Here is a 26451-nt window from a genome sequence, read left to right as displayed (position 1 = left end):
CATGGTGGCTTTCATGGACCAAAAAAAGCCCACGATAATTCAGTGGAGAGACCTCCAAAAGGTCACCAAATGTAGCCAAAAGGGTCCAGACTCACGTCACAGATTCATGAGAAACCTCCGAGTCCTGGGCTGTAAGATGCCCCCGCAACTCATCAGGTTTATCATGAAACAAGTGTGTCAGGTGACTCAAGTGTGTCAGGTGACTCGATCGGCCTCAAGTTGCATCACTTGCAACAGTACAAGATCCACATTAGAGGTCCGTAAAATGTCCAAAAGGAAAACAATTTTAATTTGTCCAGAATTATTTATCCTGTCTTTCATTCATTAGCAATAACAGAGGACAACTGTGCCAAAAAGGGATATTTTTTTGTTCCCCGACTTCATTGACGAGTGTCTCAGAAAAGTTCCTCATGTCTTTGGGACTCATGGCTTGTTGGTTCTGACGGGTCAGAGGAATCCAACCCTGAACAGTCTTGCAGTAAAAAATTGATAAAAACAACAAATAATCCTGAAAAATTCCCAAGCGTCAATAATGCAGCATGTAATAATTAACAGTCATTAAATCCAAGATCTGGAAATTGGGCAAACAAGCCCAGGGAGGAAGAAACCAAGGTGGTTAGCAGGTGAGACAGGCAGGTAGTGATGGGGACACATCCTTGGTTAGCAGGTGAGACAGGCGGGTAGTGATGGGGACACATCCTTGGTTAGCAGGTGAGACAGGCAGGTAGTGATGGGGACACATCCTTGGTTAGCAGGTGAGACAGGCGGGTAGTGATGGGGACACATCCTTGGTTAGCAGGTGAGACAGGCGGGTAGTGATGGGGACACATCCTTGGTTAGCAGGTGAGACAGGCGGGTAGTGATGGGGACACATCCTTGGTTAGCAGGTGAGACAGGCGGGTAGTGATGGGGACACATCCTTGGTTAGCAGGTGAGACAGGCAGGTAGTGATGGGGACACATCCTTGGTTAGCAGGTGAGACAGGCGGGTAGTGATGGGGACACATCCTTGGTTAGCAGGTGAGACAGGCAGGTAGTGATGGGGACACATCCTTGGTTAGCAGGTGAGACAGGCAGGTAGTGATGGGGACACATCCTTGGTTAGCAGGTGAGACAGGCAGGTAGTGATGGGGACACATCCTTGGTTAGCAGGTGAGACAGGCAGGTAGTGATGGGGACACATCCTTGGTTAGCAGGTGAGACAGGCAGGTAGTGATGGGGACACATCCTTGGTTAGCAGGTGAGACAGGCGGGTAGTGATGGGGACACATCCTTGGTTAGCAGGTGAGACAGGCGGGTAGTGATGGGGACACATCCTTGGTTAGCAGGTGAGACAGGCAGGTAGTGATGGGGACACATCCTTGGTTAGCAGGTGAGACAGGCGGGTAGTGATGGGGACACATCCTTGGTTAGCAGGTGAGACAGGCGGGTAGTGATGGGGACACATCCTTGGTTAGCAGGTGAGACAGGCAGGTAGTGATGGGGACACATCCTTGGTTAGCAGGTGAGACAGGCGGGTAGTGATGGGGACACATCCTTGGTTAGCAGGTGAGACAGGCGGGTAGTGATGGGGACACATCCTTGGTTAGCAGGTGAGACAGGCAGGTAGTGATGGGGACACATCCTTGGTTAGCAGGTGAGACAGGCAGGTAGTGATGGGGACACATCCTTGGTTAGCAGGTGAGACAGGCGGGTAGTGATGGGGACACATCCTTGGTTAGCAGGTGAGACAGGCGGGTAGTGATGGGGACACATCCTTGGTTAGCAGGTGAGACAGGCAGGTAGTGATGGGGACACGTCCTTGGTTAGCAGGTGAGACAGGGGGTAGTGATGGGGACACGTCCTTGGTTAGCAGGTGAGACAGGCAGGTAGTGATGGGGACACATCCTTGGTTAGCAGGTGAGACAGGCAGGTAGTGATGGGGACACATCCTTGGTTAGCAGGTGAGACAGGCGGGTAGTGATGGGGACAGTCCTTGGTTAGCAGGTGAGACAGGCAGGTAGTGATGGGGACACATCCTTGGTTAGCAGGTGAGACAGGCAGGTAGTGATGGGGACACATCCTTGGTTAGCAGGTGAGACAGGCAGGTAGTGATGGGGACACATCCTTGGTTAGCAGGTGAGACAGGCAGGTAGTGATGGGGACACATCCTTGGTTAGCAGGTGAGACAGGCAGGTAGTGATGGGGACACATCCTTGGTTAGCAGGTGAGACAGGCTCAGTAACCCAGCAGACAGGTTCCAGGGATTCTCTGATACCAGCTTCTCACAGGTTGAGATTTGAGCAGCTAAACTAATTATATGCTACGACTAACGAATGTCTAATTTGTGGGTTGTTGTCTTGCTGTTAGGTTGTTATTGCTACTGCGCTGCGCTGGTGAATCGGCTCGTTATGGCACCAGCCAGGACGAGAGGTCATGTGGGAACACTTTCATCTAATTCCATCCAGGCAGGACCAGGAGAACATGGTGCTCAAGAAATATGAGGAGGAGAGGACCAAGGCCAAGGCATCAGTGGTGGGGGGGAGGCCACGAGTCTCACAGCAGAAACGTGGACATCCTTTATGACCCTGTGAAGCTGGCCCCAGTGCTCCTGGGAGTGGCGCCTTGGCCAGGAGCACATGCTGCTGCAATTAGTGCTGGACCAGGTCTCCATAGGAGGCTTGGGAGGGGAGTGTGACTGATGCAGGAGCCAACCTGCTTGGCTCTGTTAGAATGCTAACCCTGAGACAAGCTCTCTTCTTTACACTCCAAACAATGGATCAGTGCTTATTTGTCCACAGGACATGGAATTCAGTCAAATGCATTTCAAAAAGGGTTAGGGTTAGGGTTAGAGGGTTAGGGTTAGAGGGTTAGGGTTAGGAGGTTAGGGTTAGAGGGTTAGGGTTAGAGGGTTAGGGCTAGGGTTAGGATTAGAGGGTTAGGGTTAGGAGGTTAGGGTTAGGGTAGGGTTAGAGGGTTAGGGTTAGGGTTAGAGGGTTAGGGTTAGAGGGTTAGGGTTAGGAGGTTAGGGTTAGGGTTAGAGGGTTAGGGTTAGGAGGTTAGGGTTAGGGTTAGGGTTAGAGGGTTAGGGTTAGGATTAGAGGGTTAGGGTTAGGGTTAGGAGGTTAGGGTTAGGGTTAGAGGGTTAGGGTTAGAGGGTTAGGGTTAGGGTTAGGAGGTTAGGGTTAGGGTTAGAGGGTTAGGGTTAGGGTTAGAGGGTTAGGGTTAGGGTTAGGGTTAGAGGGTTAGGGTTAGAGGGTTAGGGGTTAGGTTAGAGGGTTAGGGTAGACAGTTAGGGTTAGGGTTAGAGGGTTAGGGTTAGACGGTTAGGGTTAGGGTTAGGGTTAGGGTTAGGGTTAGGAGGTGGGTGTGCACACCTCCTGTTCACCAACAGCCTGTCTGATTTCATTTGACCTCGATCTTGCAGTGCAAAGCTGGTCTTTCGCCAGAAGAGGTCGCTATAATTTAAGCTTCGAGTAATGAACCTATTGGGTCCAGGTTTCTCCCTCTTAAAGGGGAGGTGTTCCTGCCCCTGTTGCTGGTGGGGGGTCAGGCCCTGGGATTCTGGGGAGGGCCACCTTCTACTAGTGCTCTGTGCTCCAGTTCTGCTGCTCAGGTGCTCATTGTTAGGGAGATCTAAGGGCAGCATGGTCACCCTGAGGGTGAGTTCTGGCCGAGGCCAAGGGGTGCCACCGGGATATGAGGAGGGCAGGAGTCCGAGAGAAGGAGAGAACTGAACCACCTAGACCAGGTGCAGTCTGGAAGACTGGCCAGCAGAGGGATCAGCCTTAAGAAGAGGAGAACGCTGATACAGACAGATCTGATGAGCGTTCCCTGGGAGGATCAGTGTTCAAGTACGTAGCAAGACTGTTGATGGTGGGCCAAAGAAGAGCTCATCAAATCCTGACACAGTACATTTAAGAAAAACTCTCCTCTCATTTTGTAGTTTTCTGAGGGACGTTTACATTTGAGTTAACGCCTTTTTGACACAATTCTTATCAGTTACTTTAACGCCACTCTAACAGCTCATTGATCCACAACTATAGAACTTCTACCAAGCAGTGAACTGATCCGTCAGAGAAGATAACCAACATATTCAGACCAGTTCGGAATGGTGCTACCAATGTACAAATACCACCGACCAAGCTCGACACGCCCCAATTTCAGGCCAGATTTGTTAGCACTTGAAATTCAAGAGGAAAAATGAAAAAAAGAAGAAAATTTGGTGTCATTGAATTCTCAACAGCCTTTTAGCAGAAGTATACACATCCCACATCTGCGGTTAGCTAGCTTTCAAGACTAGCAGAGCTACGTTTGTGTCTCCGGTTGGGTCGGAGTTCGAAGGTGGTGGGAGGTGATCTGCTCCAAGAACTCAAAAGTACCGATTCTAAGTTGTTTAGGGGGTTCATTGATTTGCCTGTCTTTAGCATAAGATGCTAATGATAAATTAATTTGAGAAAATAAATTATGAAATGACACTTGTTACTCAAGCGATCTAAACAGAACTAATACAAAGTCTACAGACAATATTAATAATAATAATTTCATAATTTTAAGAAATTATCAGATTAACTGTCAACCTAAATATAATACAAATAAGTATAAATAAATCTAATAATACATAGAAATAATTCTGGCATTTCCACGCACCATGAACCGATGAATGAATTAACACTGAATGAAGGCAGACCATGGACCATCTGTAGCCATAGAAGTTATTGGGGCTTTGTGCACGTTCATCCTGCAGCCCACCTGTGGTGCATCAAGGTTGCTGCCCACATCCTCCAGCACACTCAGTCATCATGAAATCAGTGCTTCCAAAGTGTGCTGCATCGTTTCCATTAAGCATGTTGGATGCTACGCTTGCCATCTTCCATTTTTTGATCTTCTGGTTATTTGTACTTCAGCCACATCAGCTACCGCTAATGTTTCTGCACCCAATGTGGTTTCAGCAGCGTTTTGGCGAGACAGAATTCCTCAGGAGTTCTTGGGAATTAGCCACCCTGTTCGAACTCACTGACAAAACTCAAGGTGGGACCAAGAAGACAGACAAGGAAGGAGCTTCAGTGAACAACAGTTTCTTTACAACAGTGAAGGAACGTGCACGTGCTACTCGTGAAAATGACGGTGAACGAAGTGCCAAGCCAAAACCCAGTGAGGCGCTCAACATGGAGGGAAGACGTGGTGACCTCAAGGCAAGAGAAGAAAACACGGTTAGAAAACCACAACAGGCTGAGGGAACAAGGCCGGACCACTGAGGTACCACGGTCTGACCCAGGACAGCTGGTGCTGGCTGCTTAAAAGGCCCGTTAATCATCCCGATCCGCTGCAGGTGTGGAGGCAGCCAGCACGAGAGGTGGGCCAGCCACGCCCCCTAGTGGAGAAACAGAGCACCACAGACATAACACACAGACCAGACACAGGATCATCACACACCCATTGTTAAGAGCGGCCTCTGGCAACCAGGAGGAAAGAGCCAGAGATCTGGGGTTCTATGAGTCCCGGGTGGCAGCCAGGGGCAGACGCGTGAAGGTAGGGTACACTCAAAATGAGCCCAAATCAAATGTGTCCTCTTGATGTCAGTCGTGTCCCCTTCCTCATGATTACTTGTTGTATCACACACAACCTGCTTTATAACTACGATATCTAACCCTAACCCTTAAAGCCTGTTAAATGTGGGTCTTCAAACACAGGAACAAAACACTAAGCTTCCTCTCTCACACTGAAATGAGCGCGTCGACGTGGGATTTATTGATGTAGGTCTGACCCACCTTGGCTCTGCGTTAGAGTATTTTCAGCAGGAGCAGGTCAGACCCCCCACTGAGAGGTGCCTGGCTCTTTCTTCTCTTCCCTCTCATACATCATCACATTGAGAACGTCATTATTACACCTAACCCGAATTGTTAGTGAGCATCGCTGTACCCTATCTAGTGCACTCAATGTATCCCACAATGCACTGCGAAAAGTAGTGTACAAGCGAGCACCCTAACTCAGAAAATGTATCCCATCAGCCTTTACGGTATCACGTGATACCGACGGGATACATTTTTTAACGTAATTTCTACTGTGCGGTTTGATATATGAATTTTTTGGAAATAAGAATATTTTTTCAGTACGGGTCCAATATGATCATCTTAAAATATTACAACATAAATGTGTAAAAAAAAAAAAAAATCAACCAATCTTTACTGATCCCCCCCCCCCACTTAAAATTGTTCTTCGGAATTGTCTGTTCCTCACCAGGTGACAGAATCTCAGTAAAAGAATATTTACAAGATGAAAAGTAGCTTTGATCCATTTTTTGATGAAAAAATTGCTTTATTAAATGTTTTCACTACAGCGGAATATGACTTGAGAATGTTCCATCACGCCTTGGCTTGAAAATGTCAAGGGACACTAATTATTTTAGGTAATAAGTAATTATTATTGTATTATTATTGACATTAATATTTCATTTTATTATATAAAGTTAATTATAGGGTAAAATATTGCATTTTCATAAAATGACCGCTGAATGTATTTTTGATGGGTTAAAATAATTAAATGGACCTGGCCACTTTTCCCGGCGACCGGTTCGTAATTATTATGCGACACCATGACGTCACTTTACATGCGCCGTAAATGACGCCGTTGTCCGAATACTAACTTTAAATTGAGTGCGCTACGTAGTTCACTCAATCCACGTCCCCCATGTAGTGAGTAGTGAACAGGGAACGAGTGTGTGGAGTCGGAAACAGCCACTGTTTGCAGCGGCTCGGCCACGATCAGCCCGGTAACAGGCTCATGAACGCGCAGCTACGATTACGGAAACTGTCGAATGAATCCGGGAGAGCCCGAGTGGTTGTTCGGTGGAGGTTTTGGAAACACTACTGCGCAATCTCAGCCGCTATGAGGCTACGGAGCATGCGCAGTGGCGCGTCCTCAGACCCGGAAGTCCAGTTGTATTTTGCTTCATGCACCACAGGACCAAGGCTCCCCCCCAACACGGGACAGACGCTTGATCCACGGCGGCTTCCGTAGACCAAGATGGCGCTGCTAGTGGGCCTTTCTGCTCTTTCCTTCTTGCTGATGCTGGTTTCTTTCCGCTTGTATGTGGTTTTGAAGGCTGGGAGAAACTGTCCGTTTAGGGCCAAAGAGTCCTTCGCTGTTGTCATCGTTGCTGGATCAGGTAGTGCCGCAAAATAGTTCCCTATTTCGCACTTAAAGCCGTCAGATATAGTGGAGAACAGAGATGAACCACAGCTTCGGGTTCATTTCCAATAGCGTTGAGGTGGAAGTGTGTCTGCATGTTTTAACGTGAGTAAGTCGGAGTTTGGTGTGTCGTGTAGGCGGACACACCTCCGAGGTCCTCCGGCTGACGGGCTCCCTGTCCTCCGCATTCTCCCCCCGCTACTATGTCGTTGCTGACACCGACAGGATGAGCGAAGAGAAAATCAGCACATTTGAGAACTCCAGAGGCGAATCTACGTCACAGGTACAAAGAGTTGCTCTGCTACCTGCTAACTGCTACCTGCACCCCTTCATTCTCCATTCAAGTTGTCCTCTGCTAAAAGGATCTTTAATCAATCTACACTGAAGACTGCAGAATGAGTAAGATAGAGATGTGAGCAAGAATCCACAGGAAGGCCTGGTGGGGACAGCAGATGGGTCAGGAAGACTGGTTGGGTTTGAGAGGAACCAACGATATTTTAAAACCCTGCACCAGAGCAGTCGGGACCTCAGACGAGACTGGAGGTTCACCTTCATTCTGATGGAGACGGCCACAACCAGGAGTGTCTGAGGGACAGCTGTGTTCAGGTCCAGGAGCGGAGCAGCCAGAGCCGTCCCATGAACCCAGTCAAACAGGTCCTGACCATATCGCATGGCCTCCATCCACCCGGACAGCTGGAGAGGATCTGTGAGAACATCAGAACATTCCAGTGGTGAAAGGCATCAAAGCAACAAGAGCGGAGGCTGGAACTGCTGCAGCCAACAGAAACATTATCATTCCATCAAATGTCAGTGTGGAATTATAGTCCAGGACCTATTTCATACATATTTCATTTAGCTTTAAATCTGAAGAAAATCTGCATTTGTTAAAGAAAACACACATGTATGCTCTTTTGTTTCCTAGTTTTCTATCTGCCAAATCCCACGAAGCCGAGAGGTGCACCAGTCGTGGAGCTCCTCTGTTGTCAGCACTTTGAAGTCCTTCTGCTCTTCTCTTCCTTTGATGTTCCGAATCAGACCTGACATGGTAAGCGTTTCCTTTGAAATGAAAAGTTATCACAAAACTCCGCTTTTGGAATTGTCCGATGTATAAAGGAGCCCGACTGGATGCCTTTGGAAGCTGGTCAGAGGCTAAACTTTTAAATCTGAACATTTCCAAGACCAAAAAACCGTCAACATTTGAAGTGAGGCTGGTGAAGAGCTCCAGAATGAGGGCTGATGGGGTGGGGGGGCACGGACCAGAAGTTCCTGGGGGTGTTTTGAGGTTGGCGCTGGTACCTCATTTAACGGCTCTCTGGGGTTTCAGCCCATGAGGCGCTGCCCAGTCCTCCAGGAAGCTTCTGACCACCGACTCCTGAGTGACGGCATCCAGCTGGTGCTGGGAATATTGCTGTCTGACAGCCTGTCTCTCCCATCTTTGTGTGGTTGCAGGTGCTGTGTAACGGCCCAGGAACCTGTGTTCCCTTGTGTGTGGCAGCGCTCCTACTTGGAATATTGGGAATAAAGAAAGTTGTGATAGTTTATGTGGAAAGTGTGTGTAGAGTGCACACACTGTCACTGACGGGGAAGATTCTCTACTCCCTATCCGACTATTTCTTTGTGCAGTGGCCTTCATTAAGGGACAAATATCCCAAATCCATTTTTCTTGGAAGAATTGTGTGAAACTTCCCGTGTGGGGGCATAAATATATGAAGACCTTCTTCTCAGGTTCTCTGCTGCATCGATCTTCAGCAAAAACGAGTGTTTTAACTGTGAGTTCAGCATCGACTTTTCAAGCTGAATGAAAAGAATTTTAGTGTAAAATATATTTGAATGAATCAATAAAAATGAGAATGTTGCACAACTCATGAGAATTGAATTATTTCCTGTGCTAAAGAGCCACAATCGTAATGCTAAAAAGAGGAATTTCCTTTGATTTTCTCTTCACCACCACATGACTGAGGCTAAATGCTCTGACTGGTTTTAGTGGGAGCTCCACCTGTCCCCAGTGGACCTGCTGCAGCTGGACCAGTGCTCCATTTAACCACCTACATGGTGGAGCACATGAAAGGATCCAGTCACCATGTTCTTCAGTGAGTGAGTTACAGGAACGCTGGCAGTAGAACGTCCCCTCCGTTTCTTGGAAAGTCAGACTTTAGCAAACAAATGAGTGTGTGTTCAGGAAAACATCTGTTCAAAGATATTGTGGGTTGAGGGTTTAAGAGCTTAGTCTGTTGTTATTCACTGTGGAAGAGTCGACTCCATTCTACCCAAAACATGGAATAATAATTAGTCATTATTTCTGACTAACATGTGAATCTAATCAGATTTGTTTGTAATGTTTTCAGAGTTTTCTTGAACACCTTGAACAGGGTTGTCAGAATTCTCCATGATATTTCCACTTCCTGGATTTTCCTTCCACTGGACTAGAGAAACCTTCTCAATAGGAACCCAGACGAGTGCAAAGTTAAAATGTGCATCAACGTTTCATAACCACTCTGTTGGAAACAGGTTTCCCTCAAGAACACGAACGGACCTGCAATAAATTCCAACAGTGAAGCAATCAAAGTTTTCCTGTCGTGGCAACTATTCCAGTTATCTGGCAACAGAAGCAAATTATGTGGGTTGGACCAGGAATGGACACAGCAGAGCTTCAGGAACCCTCAGCCGTTTTCATGTGGACATGTCCTCAACAACCCAGGCCTGCGTTGCCGTTATTTCCCCTCTGAGGGATTATAAAAGGCTTCTGAGTCCATTACGGTCCCCTTCTGCTCTGTAAACCAGCGCAGGAGTGGGCCCCATCAGTACCAGAGATGAACCCAATGATCTGCTGCAACCAAACAAAGACCAATGGAAATGATCAAGTCCAGCTTCCACTGACCACTGCTGGGTCTGTGGCTGAGAGAGTCCAAGGCTGGAACCTTCAGCAGGCCTTCAGCAACATGCAGGAACGGCAAGAAAACAATCAAAAAAAGAATCAAAAAATGGAGACAGAAAACAAAGGCTTCACAATTACAAAAGCTCTGGCAGGACATGAAATTTACAGGCACAACGTGGCACAGCAGCAAGGCACACCGGCTTCAATAGCACCCGCTAATCAAGACAAACGAAAGGTTAGCAAAGTGGTGGGAAAAGACAGGACGGGACAGGACAGGACAGGAAGTAGGTGCTCCCATTGCTGTCCTGGGATCCCTCCCCAGGAAGATTCCCAGTGGTTCACACCCCACAGCACATGGTGACTGGGAGGATCCACCCTTTACCGATGGAAACGACCAGCAACTGATGCTAACGCCAGCAATCAGGACGCTAAAAGGATCTCTGGGGTTCCACCAGTTCACTGAGACCTGAGGAAGCCTCTTGGATCAGGGCGGAACCGCCTTCCAAACACTAAAGGAACCCCTGCTGGCCAAGCCTGACTGGCTGCACTCTGTCATAGCTGCTTTCTACAGTTTCTGGGTTGAGCTGCTTTTATTCTGATGTATTTTGTTTTTAGCTGACGTATGGAAGATGTTGTGCAAGTTAGGGTTAGTTTTTAAAATGTCTTATGTGAAAGAGAATCTGGCTTTTGTGGATTAGTAATGACAGTAGTAATGACAGTAGTAATGACAGTAGTATTGACAGTAGTATTGACAGTAGTAATGACAGTAGTAATGACAGTACTAATGACAGTAGTAATGACAGTAGTATTGACAGTAGTAATGACAGTAGTATTGACAGTAGTATTGACAGTAGTAATGACAGTAGTAATAACAGTAGTAATGACAGTAGTAATGACAGTAGTAATGACAGTAGTATTGACAGTAGTAATGATAGTAGTATTGACAGTAGTAATGACAGTAGTAATGACAGTAGTATTGACAGTAGTAATGACAGTAGTAATGACAGTAGTAATGACAGTAGTATTGACAGTAGTAATGACAGTAGTAATGACAGTAGTAATTACAGTAGTAATGACAGTAGTAATAACAGTAGTAATGACAGTAGTAATGACAGTATTAATGACAGTAGTAATCACAGTAGTATTGACAGTAGTAATGACAGTAGTAATGACAGTAGTAATGACAGTATTAATGACAGTAGTATTGACAGTAGTATTGACAGTAGTAATGACAGTAGTAATGACAGTAGTATTGACAGTAGTAATGACAGTAGTATTGACAGTAGTAATGACAGTAGTAATGACAGTATTAATGACAGTAGTAATGACAGTAGTATTGACAGTAGTAATGACAGTAGTAATGACAGTATTAATGACAGTAGTAATGACAGTAGTAATGACAGTAGTATTGACAGTAGTAATGACAGTAGTAATGACAGTAGTAATAACAGTAGTAATGACAGTAGTAATGACAGTAGTATGACAGTATTAATGACAGTAGTATTGACAGTAGTAATGACAGTAGTAATGACAGTAGTATTGACAGTATTAATGACAGTAGTAATGACAGTAGTAATGGCAGTAGTAATGACAGTAGTAATGACAGTAGTAATAACAGTAGTAATGACAGTAGTAATAACAGTAGTAATAACAATCCTCACACTGCTACCACTAACCCAGAAGTGCTGAGCCAGCTCTTATCTTCTCTATCTGACCTGATTCCTCTCTGCTTCATGCCAACCTTTAGTCCAAAAATGCAAGTCATGTTTTAGCAAGTATCCTCCCACCTCTTTCCCTGGAACAAGCTTCACAAAAACAAACTTCCCTCACATTCCTGAGCAAGTACAAACATGATACACTTGCTTCCAAGTGGAACTGGCAATGGAGGCTCACAATTACCGTTAGCACATTTTTACAGCTTTTCCACTCGAATCAGTGACCATTCCAGGATCCTGGATTCAGAAGCTCTTTTGAAGTTTAGAAGCTTGCTCGTCTACATTTAACCCTAACGCCTAACCCCTAACCCCCTAATGCCTAACCCCTAACCCCATAACCCCTAACCTTAACTCTAACCCTAACCCTGACCCCTAACCTTAACTCTAACCCTAACCCCTAACCACTAACCCTGACCCTAACCCCTAACCTTAACTCTAACCCTAACCCCTAACCCTGACCCCTAACCTTAACTCTAACCCTAACCCTAACCCTAACCCTAACCCTAACCCTAACCCCTAACCTTAACCCTAACCCTAACCCCTAACCTTAACTCTAACCCTAACCCCTAACCCTAACCCTGACCCTAACCCCATAACCCCTAACCCTAACCCTGACCCTAACCCTAAAGCCTAACCCCTGACCCCTAACCTTAACTCTAACCCTAACCCTAACTCCTAATCTTAACTCTAACCCTAACCCCTAACCCTAACGCCTAACCCTAACCCCATAACCCCTAACCCTGACCCCTACCCTAACCCCTAACCCTAAACCTAACTCTAACCTAACCCCTAACCTTAACCCTAACCCCCTAATGCCTAACCCCTAACCCCTAACCTTAACTCTAACCCTAACTCCTAATCTTAACTCTAACCCTAACCCTGACCCTGACCCTGACCCTGACCCTAACCCCATAACCCCTAACCCTAACCCTGACCCTAACCCTAACGCCTAACCCCTGACCCCTAACCTTAACTCTAACCCTAACTCCTAATCTTAACTCTAACCCTAACCCCTAACCCTGGCCCTAACCCTAACCCCTAACCCTAACCCCTAACCCTGACCCTAACCCCGGAGACTTGTCAGGTCCAGAGGAAGAACCAAGGGGAGACTTGTGGATGTGGTTAGAGACCTTAGAACCAGCCAAAAGAAGATGATGTTTGCATCTGCCACATGTTTATTCTCTGAAAGCAAAAACTGGCTCACCTCTAAAAACAGATGGTCTTAAGAAGCCTGACAGCATTCAGTTTAAAATGTAAATGCACAAAGTAAGAAGGTTCTGGTCTGAGTTTATGCCTTTACTGTATGTGAAATGAGAATGTTGCAGTGCTGGGTGGGAACTAACTTTGCTCTGACGACCACTCAAGACAGATTCTGGCTGGACGTCACTTAGCTCGTCTGACCCTGAAGAAAACGCCACATTCATCTGGGCTCGTCAAGGCCACCAGGAAGTCTCTAAAGTAGGTCACTTCCTGTGGCCCCCGACCACTGTGACCACCCACTGCTAGAGCATAGATGATGTGAGCTAACCCTCTCATTATGTCGCTGTGTTCAGGCGACCCTCCAATGGGGGGCGACAGGACTCCTCTAGACAATAATGTGCTTCTTTATGCAGCATCACTGCTACAGGCATCATCTTACAAGTTCCATCACTTTTAAATTAGTTAGTAAATATGTAGTTTTTTACTTGGGGTCAATGCAGGTTTGGAGTTTATAACTTTATCATCTGCACCTTCACAATGTTTTAACCCCCTTTGACTTATTATTACTCTGTTATAAGCTTTGTGGGGGCCAAAAGGTCTGTTGTGGTGATTATGGAGATAATGGGCTAGGGTTGGGGTTAGGGTTAGGGTTAGAGGGTTAGGGTCTGGGTTAGACTGCTTGGAGGCTGCTTGGACTGTGAAAAGTCTCCTCACAACTCAACCCTAAACCCACAGCAGGCAGGAGGACTGAGAGGCTGGTGTGCTGCCTGATGATTCCTGAGGGTTCCAGCCTTGCTGTACTGCTGCTGTGCTGGTCTCCGTGGTGGTCTCGGCCTCCGGACCAGCCTGTCCTGGTCGCTGTTGTTCAGTGCTGCTGCTGCACCACTAGTTTGGACTAGAGGCACGCTACTGGTGTGGGGTCACCTGCTGGTGGGTTTGTGAGCCACTGGAGCAGAGCCGAGCTTGGAAATTCTGATTCATGCACTTTTTATGTCACAGTCATACACAACGAGCTTTACAAATGTGAATGGCACCCTGTGGTTACTCAGAATTCCCAGCAGGACCAGTGCTAAGTTAAGCTGACACACTGCTATGTAACAGTAAACACCAGCCTCTCTCCTGCAGTGCATGTGTGAATAGCGACCGCTCAGTGACGTCAACGGGACAGGCACGTCAGGGCGGTCCTTGCCCGCTGACGTCACAGGCGGACCTTCCTTATTTGGCCACATTCCGCGCGGCCACGCCCCCGACTCGCCTGGAGTGAGGCTGATTAGTAACCAAATCATGAGCCGGCGGAGGAATCAGTGCCGACAGACTGGGAACACTGGGAACACTGGGCGCGCTGGGAACACTGTGAACACTGTGAACACTGGGCGCGCTGCACTGGGGACCCGTCCTGCACACGGAACCAGCTGGATGTTAGTGTTGGGACGAGGAAGCCGAGTCGACATGAAGTGTTCAGCACTTTTCCTAATGCTCCTTCTTCACTGCGTGCGGAGCGTTTCAGGTGAGTGGGTTCGCATCCACACCTGAACAATGCGCCATATATCCTGCTGGACTTTGTCCGTCCGTCTGTCACGCTTTAATAGAGCCCACTGTTGCCCTGGCAACCGAGACTAGAGTCCGATCCTGGCTGCGGGTCACCGACTGAAGTCCCGACTGAAAGTTCAGAAAAAATGAAGCAATTTGCGCATCGTGAACACACGTTTCAGAGGAAATTTGGCTTAAACAGAAAACATTCGTGAGGTTTCTGGAACCTTTTAACTTGGTCAGAGAGGTTAGAATGGCGCACGAGCACGTAGTCCACGTATGGAAGTGGGGAAAAGAGAATTTGGGAATGAAAATGAAGTTGGGACTCGGTGTTCGGAAATGGGCTCGCGTTATTTCGACACTCGGTGCCGTTTGCTGTTGACTCAGAAAAACTTCCAGAATGACAAGAATCTTCCCATACATGCGTGCTGGAGAGTCGCTCTAACGGGACATTCCAACCTTTTGCAGCCTCCTATCCTCGAGCCTATAATGTCACCTGGAAATCCACCAACTTTAAAACGGTGCTGACCTGGGACCCCAAACCCTCCCATCTGTACTCCTACACAGTTGAATTCTTCAGGTGAGTTACGAAACGGATTCTGATCTAACGGGTGGGAATGGAGCCTTGAAGGTCATGTTACTGGCAGAACGGCGATATGAATCTCTTACTGATCCAGGACCGTTCTCCAGGAAGGTGGATCAGGATCAGAGAAGAATGCACACTTAACTCCGGCTGTTTTTATCTTTCAGGATTGGTGGAGACAAAATGAGGAACCCTCATTGTATCCGTTCCTCATTCCCACAGTGTGACCTGTCCAACTTTTTGACCGAGCTGAGGTCCAGTTACATGGCTGAAATCCTGTCCGAACCGCCGCTCGGCGAAACCTCGGACCTCATAGAGTTTCCCTACAGCAGGTCACCACGATTCTGCCCCTACAATGACAGTAGGTGGTTCTGCTCATGTCTGCTGTGTTCTCCTGCGTTAGGAATGAGTCCAGGAGTTCTAGTCCCACAGCCTGGATGGAGCGTGCATGTTTCTCCTCCAGACAGTGTGAAATTCCCAGGAAAAGAGCTCACCACTGAAAAGCTGGTGCTGCTTTATGTGCCATTATTGTCTCTATCTAAAAATGTGCTTGTTGCTAGGAAATTAGCAACCTCACCTTCATATTTTAGTTCTGTATTCAAACCTGCGCGTCAAAGAACATTCTTAAACACATGCATTCAAGGGCCACATGGGAGTCCAGCCCAGATTTATTCATTCTTATTTTTCCTTGTCATGTAGCTGATATAGGAAAACCGGACTTCAAGCTGGAAGTGAGTGCAGACAAAAAGAAGACCAGCCTATTTGTCACTGACCCTCTCACTGCCCTGTTTAAAGACGGCCGCCAGCTCAACATTCGAGATATCTTCTCTGACCAGCTGATGTATAAAGTCACCTATAGGAAAAATAAGAGCACGGGCAAGGTGAGCCACGTCTCCCACGTTCATGAGTTGGTACGCACGAGCAGGTCACGCCACTTCATGCCGAGTTGTTCTCCTCTGCTCTCCAGAAAGAGCACATCTCTAAGACCAATGTGATCGAGCTGACCAACCTTGACCAGGGAGAGAGCTACTGCTTTAGCATCCAGGCATACATCCCCAGCAGAACCATCACCAAACAACTGGGAGAGCAGAGCCAGTTCCAGTGCTCAGAGGAAAACAGCTCCATTTTAAAAGGTAAAGCAGAATCAGAATCAGATTTATTTACTGCCATTGTTCATGTAGTACACAGTATTACACAAGCCAGGAATTTGTCTCGGTGTGACGCTGCAACATTCAACATAGAGAAGACAATAAACACTAGAATAAGATAAATAAGATAAGACATACTGTATATATGTATATATATAAATAGTAAGCACTGCTTTGCTTTGGCCACATTTGGACAAATGTCATCATACATGAACGTGCTTTGCAAACGTCCTGCTGAATGGAATTTATTCACTGTAATAAGCAAATATTTGCCTTTACTTTGAGAACATCAGTGACATCAAAGTAAACCTGTAGCTTTGATCAGATCACTAGAGATAGACTCTAGAGATAGACTCTAGAGATAGAATCTAGAGATAGATGCTAGAGATAGACTCTAGAGATAGACTCTAGAGATAGATGCTAGAGATAGACTCTAGAGATAGACACTAGAGGTAGACTCTAGAGATAGACTCTAGAGATAGACGCTAGAGATAGACACTAGAGATAGACTCTAGAGATAGAATCTAGAGATAGACGCTAGAGATAGACGCTAGAGATAGACTCTAGAGATAGACACTAGAGATAGACTCTAGAGATAGACACTAGAGATAGACGCTAGAGATAGACTCTAGAGATAGACTCTAGAGATAGACGCTAGAGATAGACTCTAGAGATAGACACTAGAGATAGACACTAGAGATAGACTCTAGAGATAGACACTAGAGATAGACGCTAGAGATAGACTCTAGAGATAGACGCTAGAGATAGACTCTAGAGATAGACACTAGAGATAGACTCTAGAGATAGACGCTAGAGATAGACGCTAGAGATAGACACTAGAGATAGACTCTAGAGATAGACTCTAGAGATAGACGCTAGAGATAGACTCTAGAGATAGACACTAGAGATAGACTCTAGAGATAGACGCTAGAGATAGACGCTAGAGATAGACTAGAGATAGACTCTAGAGATAGACGCTAGAGATAGACGCTAGAGATAGACGCTAGAGATAGACTCTAGAGATAGACACTAGAGATAGACACTAGAGATAGACTAGAGATAGACTCTAGAGATAGACGCTAGAGATAGACACTAGAGATAGACACTAGAGATAGACTCTAGAGATAGACACTAGAGATAGACTCTAGAGATAGACTAGAGATAGACGCTAGAGATAGACGCTAGCGATAGACACTAGAGATAGACACTAGAGATAGACTCTAGAGATAGACACTAGAGATAGACTCTAGAGATAGACTAGAGATAGACGCTAGAGATAGACTCTAGAGATAGACGCTAGAGATAGACACTAGAGATAGACACTAGCGATAGACGCTAGAGATAGACAGCACCTTCTCCTGAGTCCGGGCTCAGGCAAGATGACTTCAAATGTAAAAATAACGATGACATCAAGAGCTCCAGTGACTCCGTTTGGAAGAAGAAGAAGAATGGTGACTCACCATAAATAGGGTTAGGGTTAGAGGGTTAGGGTTAGAGGGTTAGGGTTAGGGTTAGTGTTAGGGTTAGAGGGGCAGGGTTGGGGTTAGGGTTAGAGTTAGAGGGTTTGGGTTAGAGGGTTAGAGTTAGAGGGTTAGGGTTAGAGGGGTAGGGTTAGAGGGTTAGTGTTAGGGTTAGAGGGGCAGGGTTAGAGGGGCAGGGTGGGGGTTAGGGTTAGAGTTAGAGGGTTAGGGTTAGAGGGTTAGAGTTAGAGGGTTTGGGTTAGAGTTAGGGTCAGAGGGTTAGGGTTAGAGGGTTAGGGTTAGAGTTAGGGTTAGGGTTAGAGGGTTAGGATTAGAGGGTTAGGGTTAGAGGGTTAGGGTTAGAGGGTTAGGGTTAGGGTCAGAGGGTTAGAGGGTTAGGGTTAGAGGGTTAGAGGGTTAGGGTTAGAGTTAGGGTCAGAGGGTTAGGGTTAGAGGGTTAGGGTTAGAGGGTTAGGGTTAGAGTTAGGGTCAGAGGGTTAGGGTTAGAGGGTTAGGGTTAGGGTTTAGGGTTAGGGTTTGAGATGACATGGTTAGGGTTAGAGGGTTAGGGTTAGAGGGTTAGGGTTAGAGTTAGGGTTAGAGGGGTAGGGTTAGAGGGTTAGAGTTAGGGTTAGAAGGGTAGGTTTAGAGTTAGGGTTAGAGGGGTAGGGTTAGAGGGTTAGAGTTAGGGTTAGAGGGTTAGGGTTAGAGGGTTAGAGGGTTAGGGTCAGAGGGGAAGGGTTAGAGGGTTAGAGTTAGGGTTAGAGGGGTAGGGTTACAGTTAGGTTCAGAGGGTTAGGGTTAGAGGGTTAGAGTTAGGGTTAGAGGGTTAGAGTTAGGGTTAGATGGTTAGGGGGTTAGGGTTAGGGTGCAGTGAGAGACTGATCCACCTTGTAAACAGTTTTACAAATGTTAATGACCTAAAGGTTCATGGAGCTTTTTGGCGGCTGCCTGGATCTTTGGAGCCCTCCATTTGATATAGATATTACATCAAATCTATTGATGATGTAAACTAGCATGACAGGTCCTTCTTCTGTCTGGTTTTGCTAGACTATTCGCCGGTAGTGATCTTTGTGGCCGTCCTCTTCATCCTGCTGCTGGTTGGCAGCATTATCGGGGCGACGGTGGCCTGCTGCAAGCACCGAAGGAAAGTCCTGCAGAAGGAGAAAGAAGCCGTGCCGCTAGCTCCCATATAGTTCCACAGGTGACTGTGGCTGAAGCAGCCGGAGCTCTCAGGTGATTTCTGTGAAACTACTGATCAGCATGTGGGATCCCAGCGTGACCTGCTGCCCAGGGATGGCCCTACTGCTGGATGGGATTGACTCCATTCCTTTTATTTGTTGTGAGAGGTTGGTTTTTTATGATTGAATGAGTTAGAATGCAGATATTTATGGCACTAATGTACAGGAACTGTCTCAACTACCAGGAGAAATGTCTTTTCCTTATGCTTAATTTATTGGTTAATTAAAATGAATCACCAAAATATTGTGTATTTATATTTAGAGTATACTGATAAAAATAATGGTGTGTGTATGGTGGTGGTGCTTTAAAACCTTGGGAATAAAACTAATCAATGTACATAACGCTTCAGATGTTATTTCTTTAGATTTTTATATCTATATACTTCTACATATATAGAATAGTTTCATTTAGTTGTGTAGGTGGGGTGAGCAGCCACTCATCTCACTGATTGAATTCTGAATTGATTCATTGAAAAACAAAGCAGCGACCATGTTGGAGAGTGTGACAGGAGATGAAGAAAGTTCTGGCTGATTCTCCAACTCTGACAGGATGAAACCTCAGACACATACAAAGACTTGCAGACGCTCCTGGCACGACACAACAGGAAACGTCGTGGATTCCATCAGCAGGAAACCAGCTTAAAGGACCACGTGTAAACAACAAAGCTCAGCTGCATCACATGTAGAATTAAAGGGGCAGGAACCTTCACAGATCTGCTACCTGCTCTGTGTCAGTTAGGATCAATGAAATCAGCTGAAAGGAGGCTCAATGAGAGAATTCATCAGGCACCTCTAAAAACCTGGGCTGTGTTCTTCACCCACATGGCCTTGGTTTGAACCAGTCACCATAGTTCAAAGCTTAAAGCTATGCTAATGCCACCACCCGAAATCCCTTTCTACTAAAACTGATCGTGTGTTTTATAAAGGAACAGCACCAGGGCCCGATAAGATCCATGCCTACTGGCTTAAGAAGCTGACTGCACTCCATGAAGGCCTGGCAGCACAGAGGAACCAGCTGCTAACATCAGGGAACCACCCAGAGTGGCTAACCCAGGGCCGGACAGGCCTCATAATGAAGGACCCCCAGAAGGGCACAATACCGTCCAACTACCGGCCCATAACCTGCCTCAGCACCACATGGAAGCTCCTATCAGGCATCCTAGCGGCTAAGATCAGCAGGCACATGGATCCATCCATGAGCAGAGCACAGAAAGGCAGAGGCAACACCACCAGGTCAACAGGTCAACAGGGCAGTCGCCCAGGACTGTAGGACGCAGCACACCAACCTGTGCACTGCCTGGATTGATTACTAGAAGGCCTGTGACTCAATGCTGCACACATGGATACTGGAGTGCCTAAAGCTGTATAACACCAACAGGAACCTAAGAGAGTTCATCCAGAACTCCATGAAGCTGTGGAACACGACTCTGGAGGCTCTGGAGGTGACAGGAGCCCCCCCCCCTGCTGTTCTGCATAGGCCTAAACCCCCTCAGCCAGATCATCACCAAGAGCAGCTTTGGGTACCAGTTCTGAAGTGGAACAACCATCAGCCACCTCCTCTACATGGACGACATCAAGCTGTATGCCAAGAACGAGCATGACCTGATTCACCTCACTAGGATCTACAGCAAGGACATCGAGATGTCATTCGGACTAGATAAATGTGGGCGGATGGTAGCTAGAAGAGGATAGGAGATCACAACTGATGGGGTTGACCTACCTGAAGGGAACAGCAGCTAGTAACCATGAGGAGGCAGCTAGTAACCATGAGGGGGCAGCTAGTAACCATGAGGAGGCAGCTAGTAACCATGAGGAGGCAGCTAGTAACCATGAGGGGGCAGCTAGTAACCATGAGGAGGCAGCTAGTAACCATGAAGAGGCAGCTAGTAACCATGATGAGGCAGCTAGTAACCATGAGGAGGCAGCTAGTAACCATGAGGAGGCAGCTAGTAACCATGAGGGGGCAGCTAGGAACCATGAGGAGGCAGCTAGTAACCATGAGGAGGCAGCTAGTAACCATGAGGGGGCAGCTAGTAACCATGAGGGGCAGCTAGTAACCATGAGGAGGCAGCTAGTAACAATGAGGAGGCAGCTAGTAACCATGAGGGGGCAGCTTGTAACCATGAGGAGGCAGCTAGTAACCATGAGGAGGCAGCTAGGAACCATGAGGGGGCAGCTAGTAACCATGAGGAGGCAGCTAGTAACCATGAGGGGGCAGCTAGGAACCATGAGGAGGCAGCTAGTAACCATGAGGAGGCAGCTAGTAACCATGAGGGGGCAGCTAGGAACCATGAGGAGGCAGCTAGTAACCATGAGGGGGCAGCTAGTAACCATGATGAGGCAGCTAGTAACCACGGGGAGGCAGCTAGTAACCATGAGGAGGCAGCTAGGAGGTCAGCCACAGCCAAATACCTGCAGAGGTTAAGACAGGTCCTGAAAGGTCAGCTGGATGGTAAGAATAAGATCCAGGCCCTAAACACCTACGCCCTGCCAGTAATCAGATACCCTGCTGCCATAATACCCTGGCCACTGAAAGAGATACAAGCCACTGACATCAAGACCAGGAAGCTCCTCACCATGCACGAGGGTTTCACCCTAAGTCCAGAGTCCTGAGGCTGGACACAGAGTGAAAGGAGGGGGGCCGAGGACTAGTAATGGTTAGGGTTAGTGTCTGAACTACTGCCCAGGAGGAAACAACAAGCCTGTACATCAAGAAGATGGCCCCCACTGACCCACTGCTGAGTGAATGCCTCAGGCAACAAAAGCCCACCAAGGAGGAGGAACCTGAGGGGCTATCATGGAAGGATCAGCCCCTGCATGGAATGGACCACCGACAAATTGAGGAAGTGGCTGATATCCAGAAAACCTACCAGGAGCTGGAAAAGGCCGGACTGGAAGACAGCACAGAGGCTCTACTCATGGCTGCACAAGAACTGGCCCTGAGCACCAGAGCAATAGAGGCCAGGGTCCACCGGACCAGACCAGACCAGACCAGACCAGGGTCCACCAGACCAGACCAGACCAGACCAGACCAGACCCAGGTGGAGGCTGTGTGGAGACGCCCCTGAGACAGTCCAGCACATCACAGCAGGGTGCAAGATGCTGGCAGGCAAGGCACACATGGAGCGGCATAACCAGGTGGCTGGCATAGTGGACAGGAACATCTGAGTATGGGCTGGAGGTCCCAGGGTCCAGGTGGAGAAAAGTGCTGGAGAACAAGCAGGCCAAGATCCTGTGGGACTTCCAGATCCAGACTGACAAGATGGGGTGGCCAACCAGCCTGACATAGTGGTGGTGGATAAACACCAGGAGACAGTGGTGGTGATGGATGTAGCAATCCCATGTGATAGCAACATCAGGAAGGAGGAACATGAGAAGCTGGAGAAGTACCAAGGACTGAAGGAGGAGATGGAGAGAATGTGGGGCATGAAGGCACCACTGGTCCCAGTAGTGATTGGGACACTAGGGGCAGTAACACCCAAGCCCCAAGTAGATGCTCCAACAGATACCAGGAACCACATCAGAGATCTCTGTCCAGAAGAGCACAGTCCAGGAACAGCTAAGATCCTGGGCAGAACCCTCAGACTCCCAGACCTCTGGTAGAGGACCCGAGTCTGAAGGAAAGAGGCACCGCCCAGGTGACTGTCCAGGAGCTAGCCCTCCAGGCGTGGGAGGAGATCCACCAGGAGACCATCAACCAGGAAACCATACACCAGGAGACCGTCCACCAGGAGACTGTCCACCAGGAGACCGTCCAACAGGAGACCGTCCACCAGGAGACCATCCACCAGGAGACCGTCCACCAGGAGACCGTCCACCAGGAGACCGTCCACCAGGACACCGTCCAGCAGGAGACCGTCCAGCAGGAGACATTCCACCAGGAGACCATCCACCAGGAGACCGTCCACCAGGACACCGTCCAACCAGGACACCGTCCAGCAGGAGACCGTCCAGCAGGAGACCATCCACCAGGAGACCGTCTCCACCAGGAGACCATCCACCAGGAGACCATCCACCAGGAGACCGTCCACCAGGAGACCATCCACCAGGAGACCGTCCACCAGGAGACCGTCCAGCAGGAGACCGTCCAGCAGGACACCGTCCAGCAGGAGACCGTCCAGCAGGACACCGTCCAGCAGGAGACCGTCCAGCAGGAGACCATCCACCAGGAGATTATTATTGTTATTGTTGTTGATGTTGTTACCAATAAAAATGACAGTAAACATCAGTGCTAACTGTGTAATGGGACAGAAGCTTGTGCAGGAATCCAGCTGTTTATGTTGGTTAGATGAGCTGTTGGATGGTCCGGAGGTGATAACGATCAGTTATGGTGGCCTCGGAGATGAGCTCAGCAGAAAAAGCACCTCACTGTCGTGAAGTTGTTCAACTTTATTGGCTCTCACATGATTTAGAGTTCACTCATTAAAGTCTCCTCAGGAGCTCGGAGACTTTCGGACCCCAGGTCTCTACAGGGAGACGTTGACATCTTCAAGGGTTTCAGCATCGTCTTTAACGACTGTCTGACAAAAAAGCATGGAGATATTAAAGATGTTTACATAAATCAGAAATGCCTCCTGGGGTGGGTAGGTGGGCAGGTGTGGAGGTGGGTAGGTAGGTAGGTGGGCGGGTGGGTGGGCAGGTGGTATTGGGCAGGTGTGGAGGTGGCAGGTAGGTAGGTGGGCGGGTGGGTGTGTAGGTAGGTAGTTGGGCGGGTGGGTGGGCAGGTGGGTGGTGGGCAGTGTGGAGGGGGTAGGTAGGTAGGTGGGCGGGTGGGTGGGTAGGTAGGTAGGTGGGCGGGTGGGTGGGCAGGTGGGTAGGTGGGCAGTGTGGAGGTGGGTAGTAGGTGTGGGCGGGTGGGTGGGTAGGTGGGCAGGTGTGGAGGTGGGTGGATGGGTAGGTGGGCAGGTGGGTAGGTGAGCAGATGGGTAGGTGGGCAGATGGGTAGGTGTGGTGATGGGCATGGTGTGGAGGTGGGCAGGTAGTGGAGGTGGGCGCAGGTAGGTAGGTGTGGGCAGGTGGTGGCGGTGGGTAGGTAGGTGGCGGGTGGGTAGGTAGGTGGGATGGGTGGTGGGTAGGTGAGGCAGGTGGGCAGGTGTATGGCAGGTGTGAGGTGGTGGTGTGGATGGGTAGGTGGCAGGTTGGGTAGTGAGCAGTGGGTATAGTGGGCAGCATGGTAGTGGGCAGGTGTGGAGGTGGGCAGGTGTGGAGGTGGGCATGTAGGTAGGTGGGCAGGTGTGGAGGTGGGTGGATGGGCAGGTGGGTAGGTGGGCAGGTGGGTAGGTGGCAGGTGTGGAGGTGGGCAGGTGGGCAGGTAGGTAGGTGGGCAGATGGGTAGGTGGGCAGGTGGGTAGGTGGGCAGGTGGGTAGGTGGGCAGGTGGGCAGGTAGGTAGGTGGGTAGGTGGGCAGGTGGGTAGGTGGGTAGGTGGGCAGGTGGGCAGGTGGGCAGATGGGCAGGTGGGTAGGTGGGCAGGTGGGTGGATGGGCAGGTGGGTGGATGGGCAGGTGGGCAGATGGGCAGGTGGGTAGGTGGGCAGGTAGGTAGGTGGGCAGATGGGCAGGTGGGTAGGTGGGTGGATGGGCAGGTGGGTAGGTGGGCAGGTGGGTAGGTGGGCAGGTGGGTAGGTGGGTGGATGGGCAGCTGGGCAGGTGGGTGGATGGCAGGTGGGTGGATGGGCAGCTGGGCAGGTGGGTAGATGGGCAGGTGGGCAGGTGTGGAGAGCACAGGATACCCAGCGGGTGGCTTTCTGAGTGACCCCTCTTAGACCTCCACGTGTCCTGTGTGGAATCAACAGATCTGGTAAATCAAGAATCTCATGACTCGTGTGGTTTTCAGAGGATGAGGAACTCTTGGAAGAGATTCGTTTTGTCCCGTTTTCTACAGGATGGAACATTTAAAATGAGTAACCTGCTTTTTTAAAGTCACATAAAGCAGGTTACTCATTTCTCATCATCATGTGATTAACAGCCTTACTCAGTAAAAACGTGCTGAAAATGTCCACGCATGTTGATGTCCCACAGGTCAAAGTCTTGGTCCTGGCCATAAGAGTGTCCCGGTCATCCGGAGCCCCTCATTTGATTGTTTGGCGTTCCCGTCAACACGTCTCTTTTCCATGGCAGAGACACTAAAAACCTTCTGGCTTTTCCTCCTCCTCCTGTTCCCGTCAGCTCAGCTTGATGGCGAGTCCGGAGACCAAAGGCACCGACCAAGGACGCTGAGCAGTGAGCAGTAAGTCCAGATCTGCAGGAATCAAAATGGCGTAAAGGAGAAAAAAGAAATAAATCCACTTTATGCTTCAGAAAATTGTGGAATCTGTCTACTATAAGATAATGTCAGCAATTCTTTGACTATAGCAACTCTTCATACAAAGTTGTGTGTGTGTGTGTGTGTGTGTGTGTGTGTGTGTGTGTGTGTGTGTGTGTGTAGGCCGCACATGCTCTCAGACAGCGGCCACCTCATCTTCACAACTGGGAATAATAAAGAGATCCGTTTCCAGACATCCGAATCAGGTCGGGTTAAAGTGAATAATGAAGATCTAACACAACTTTTGAGTCAGGTAAACTTCCACTTTTATCGTTTATTGCTGTTGTTATTAATCAGGTTTTAGATATGGTTAGGAAGGAAGGAAGGAAGGGAGGGAGGGAGGGAGGGAGGGAGGAAGGAAGGAAGGAAGGAAGGAAGGAAGGAAGGAAGAAGGAAGGAAGGAAGGAGGAAGGAAGGAAGGCAGGAAGGAAGGGCTTTGATACTGTGTCTTTCTCAGGGATTTGCTCTCAAACATGAACAGACAAGCTAAATGGCAGCTACACCCTCACCTTTGGCTAACGAAGGTCTGGCTGGAGATGCAATGCCTTGATGGTGGGCGGGGCTTAAGGAGCACTTCGGAGGACGGAGCAACCCTCATTAAACAACAATACTTCAGACCCAAAAACACGTGTTTCCAGCAGAAAAAGGTGGTTTTGAGGTGGAGCTACACTTCAAACTAAGAAAGAAACTAAAATAAATGATCCACACAGGCCGTTTATGACATCAGGAGAAACTTATCTCGCTGCCCGTGTATCAAAGAAGCAGCAATAAGAACATTCTGTGAGAACAGAACACTCCGGCTGCAGGCACCTGAGCTCGCTAACGTGATCCTAGAGGATCCAAACATCCATGTGAAGGTGTCAAAGAACATGGAGAGTAAAATAACCACCCTGGCTCCCAGGATATATCTTATATTTCAGGCTTGAAACAGTGAAACATTGTCAAAGGTTCACTGTTGTGATCGTCAAAGTTAAAGCTGCAGGGACTCAACTGCACCATTACCGCCACCTAGCGGGCGTGTGTATACACTGCAGCGCTTCGGGAGCCAGCGTTCCATCCGTTGTTGTCTGCAGGGGTCCTAAATTCCACTGAAACCATTTGATCCTAGACCCGAGACTGAGTCGGACTAGACCCGAGACTGAGTCGGACTAGACCCGAGACTGAGTCGGACTAGGCCCGAGACCCCAGGGTGTGGACCATGGACTGTCCATGTCCTGGTCATATGTTG

General features: G+C 48.4%; 3 protein-coding genes across 4 annotated transcripts in view; all 3 read left to right on the top strand.

Annotated features, from left to right (window-relative positions):
* The first annotated feature begins 6795 nt into the window (after positions 1–6795).
* Positions 6796–9034, top strand: alg14 (ALG14 UDP-N-acetylglucosaminyltransferase subunit). Its single transcript, XM_057013799.1, has 4 exons — positions 6796–7146; positions 7307–7452; positions 8092–8214; positions 8619–9034. Exons 1-4 carry the CDS (start codon positions 7005–7007, stop codon positions 8847–8849), a joined length of 642 nt encoding a protein of 213 aa, XP_056869779.1. The 5' UTR covers positions 6796–7004; the 3' UTR covers positions 8850–9034.
* A 4896-nt stretch (positions 9035–13930) lies between these two features.
* Positions 13931–19263, top strand: LOC130514288 (tissue factor-like). Of its 2 annotated transcripts, XM_057013797.1 has the most exons (7): positions 13931–14304; positions 14341–14466; positions 14958–15069; positions 15240–15433; positions 15772–15953; positions 16040–16205; positions 18731–19263. In XM_057013797.1, exons 1-7 carry the CDS (start codon positions 14244–14246, stop codon positions 18874–18876), a joined length of 987 nt encoding a protein of 328 aa, XP_056869777.1. In that variant the 5' UTR covers positions 13931–14243; the 3' UTR covers positions 18877–19263. The 2 variants fall into 2 exon arrangements, with proteins under 2 accessions (XP_056869777.1, XP_056869776.1); XM_057013796.1 differs by having other exon boundaries at positions 14238–14466.
* A 5537-nt stretch (positions 19264–24800) lies between these two features.
* cubn (cubilin (intrinsic factor-cobalamin receptor)) overlaps positions 24801–26451 on the top strand; it is a 52364-nt gene continuing 50713 nt past the window's right edge. Inside the window, 2 exon segments of the mRNA XM_057013801.1 lie at positions 24801–25148; positions 25347–25476. Of these exon segments, the coding sequence (XP_056869781.1) occupies positions 25033–25148; positions 25347–25476 (246 nt within the window). The 5' untranslated portion in view covers positions 24801–25032.

This window comes from Takifugu flavidus, chromosome 17 (genome assembly GCF_003711565.1).
Source record: "Takifugu flavidus isolate HTHZ2018 chromosome 17, ASM371156v2, whole genome shotgun sequence".
Lineage (NCBI taxonomy): Eukaryota > Metazoa > Chordata > Actinopteri > Tetraodontiformes > Tetraodontidae > Takifugu > Takifugu flavidus.
Note: the sequence above shows the minus strand (reverse complement) of the source record. Positions and strands in the feature narration are given on the sequence as shown.

Coding starts and splice junctions, on each gene's coding strand:
- alg14 (XM_057013799.1), top strand. CDS start 7,005: ATGGCGCTGCTAGTGGGCCTTTCTGCTCTTTCCTTCTTGCTGATGCTG. Junction 7,147..7,306: donor TGTCATCGTTGCTGGATCAG/GTAGTGCCGCAA, acceptor TGTGTCGTGTAG/GCGGACACACCTCCGAGGTC. Junction 8,215..8,618: donor TCCGAATCAGACCTGACATG/GTAAGCGTTTCC, acceptor GTGTGGTTGCAG/GTGCTGTGTAACGGCCCAGG.
- LOC130514288 (XM_057013796.1), top strand. CDS start 14,244: ATGAGCCGGCGGAGGAATCAGTGCCGACAGACTGGGAACACTGGGAAC. Junction 14,467..14,957: donor CTGCGTGCGGAGCGTTTCAG/GTGAGTGGGTTC, acceptor AACCTTTTGCAG/CCTCCTATCCTCGAGCCTAT. Junction 16,206..18,730: donor AAACAGCTCCATTTTAAAAG/GTAAAGCAGAAT, acceptor TGGTTTTGCTAG/ACTATTCGCCGGTAGTGATC.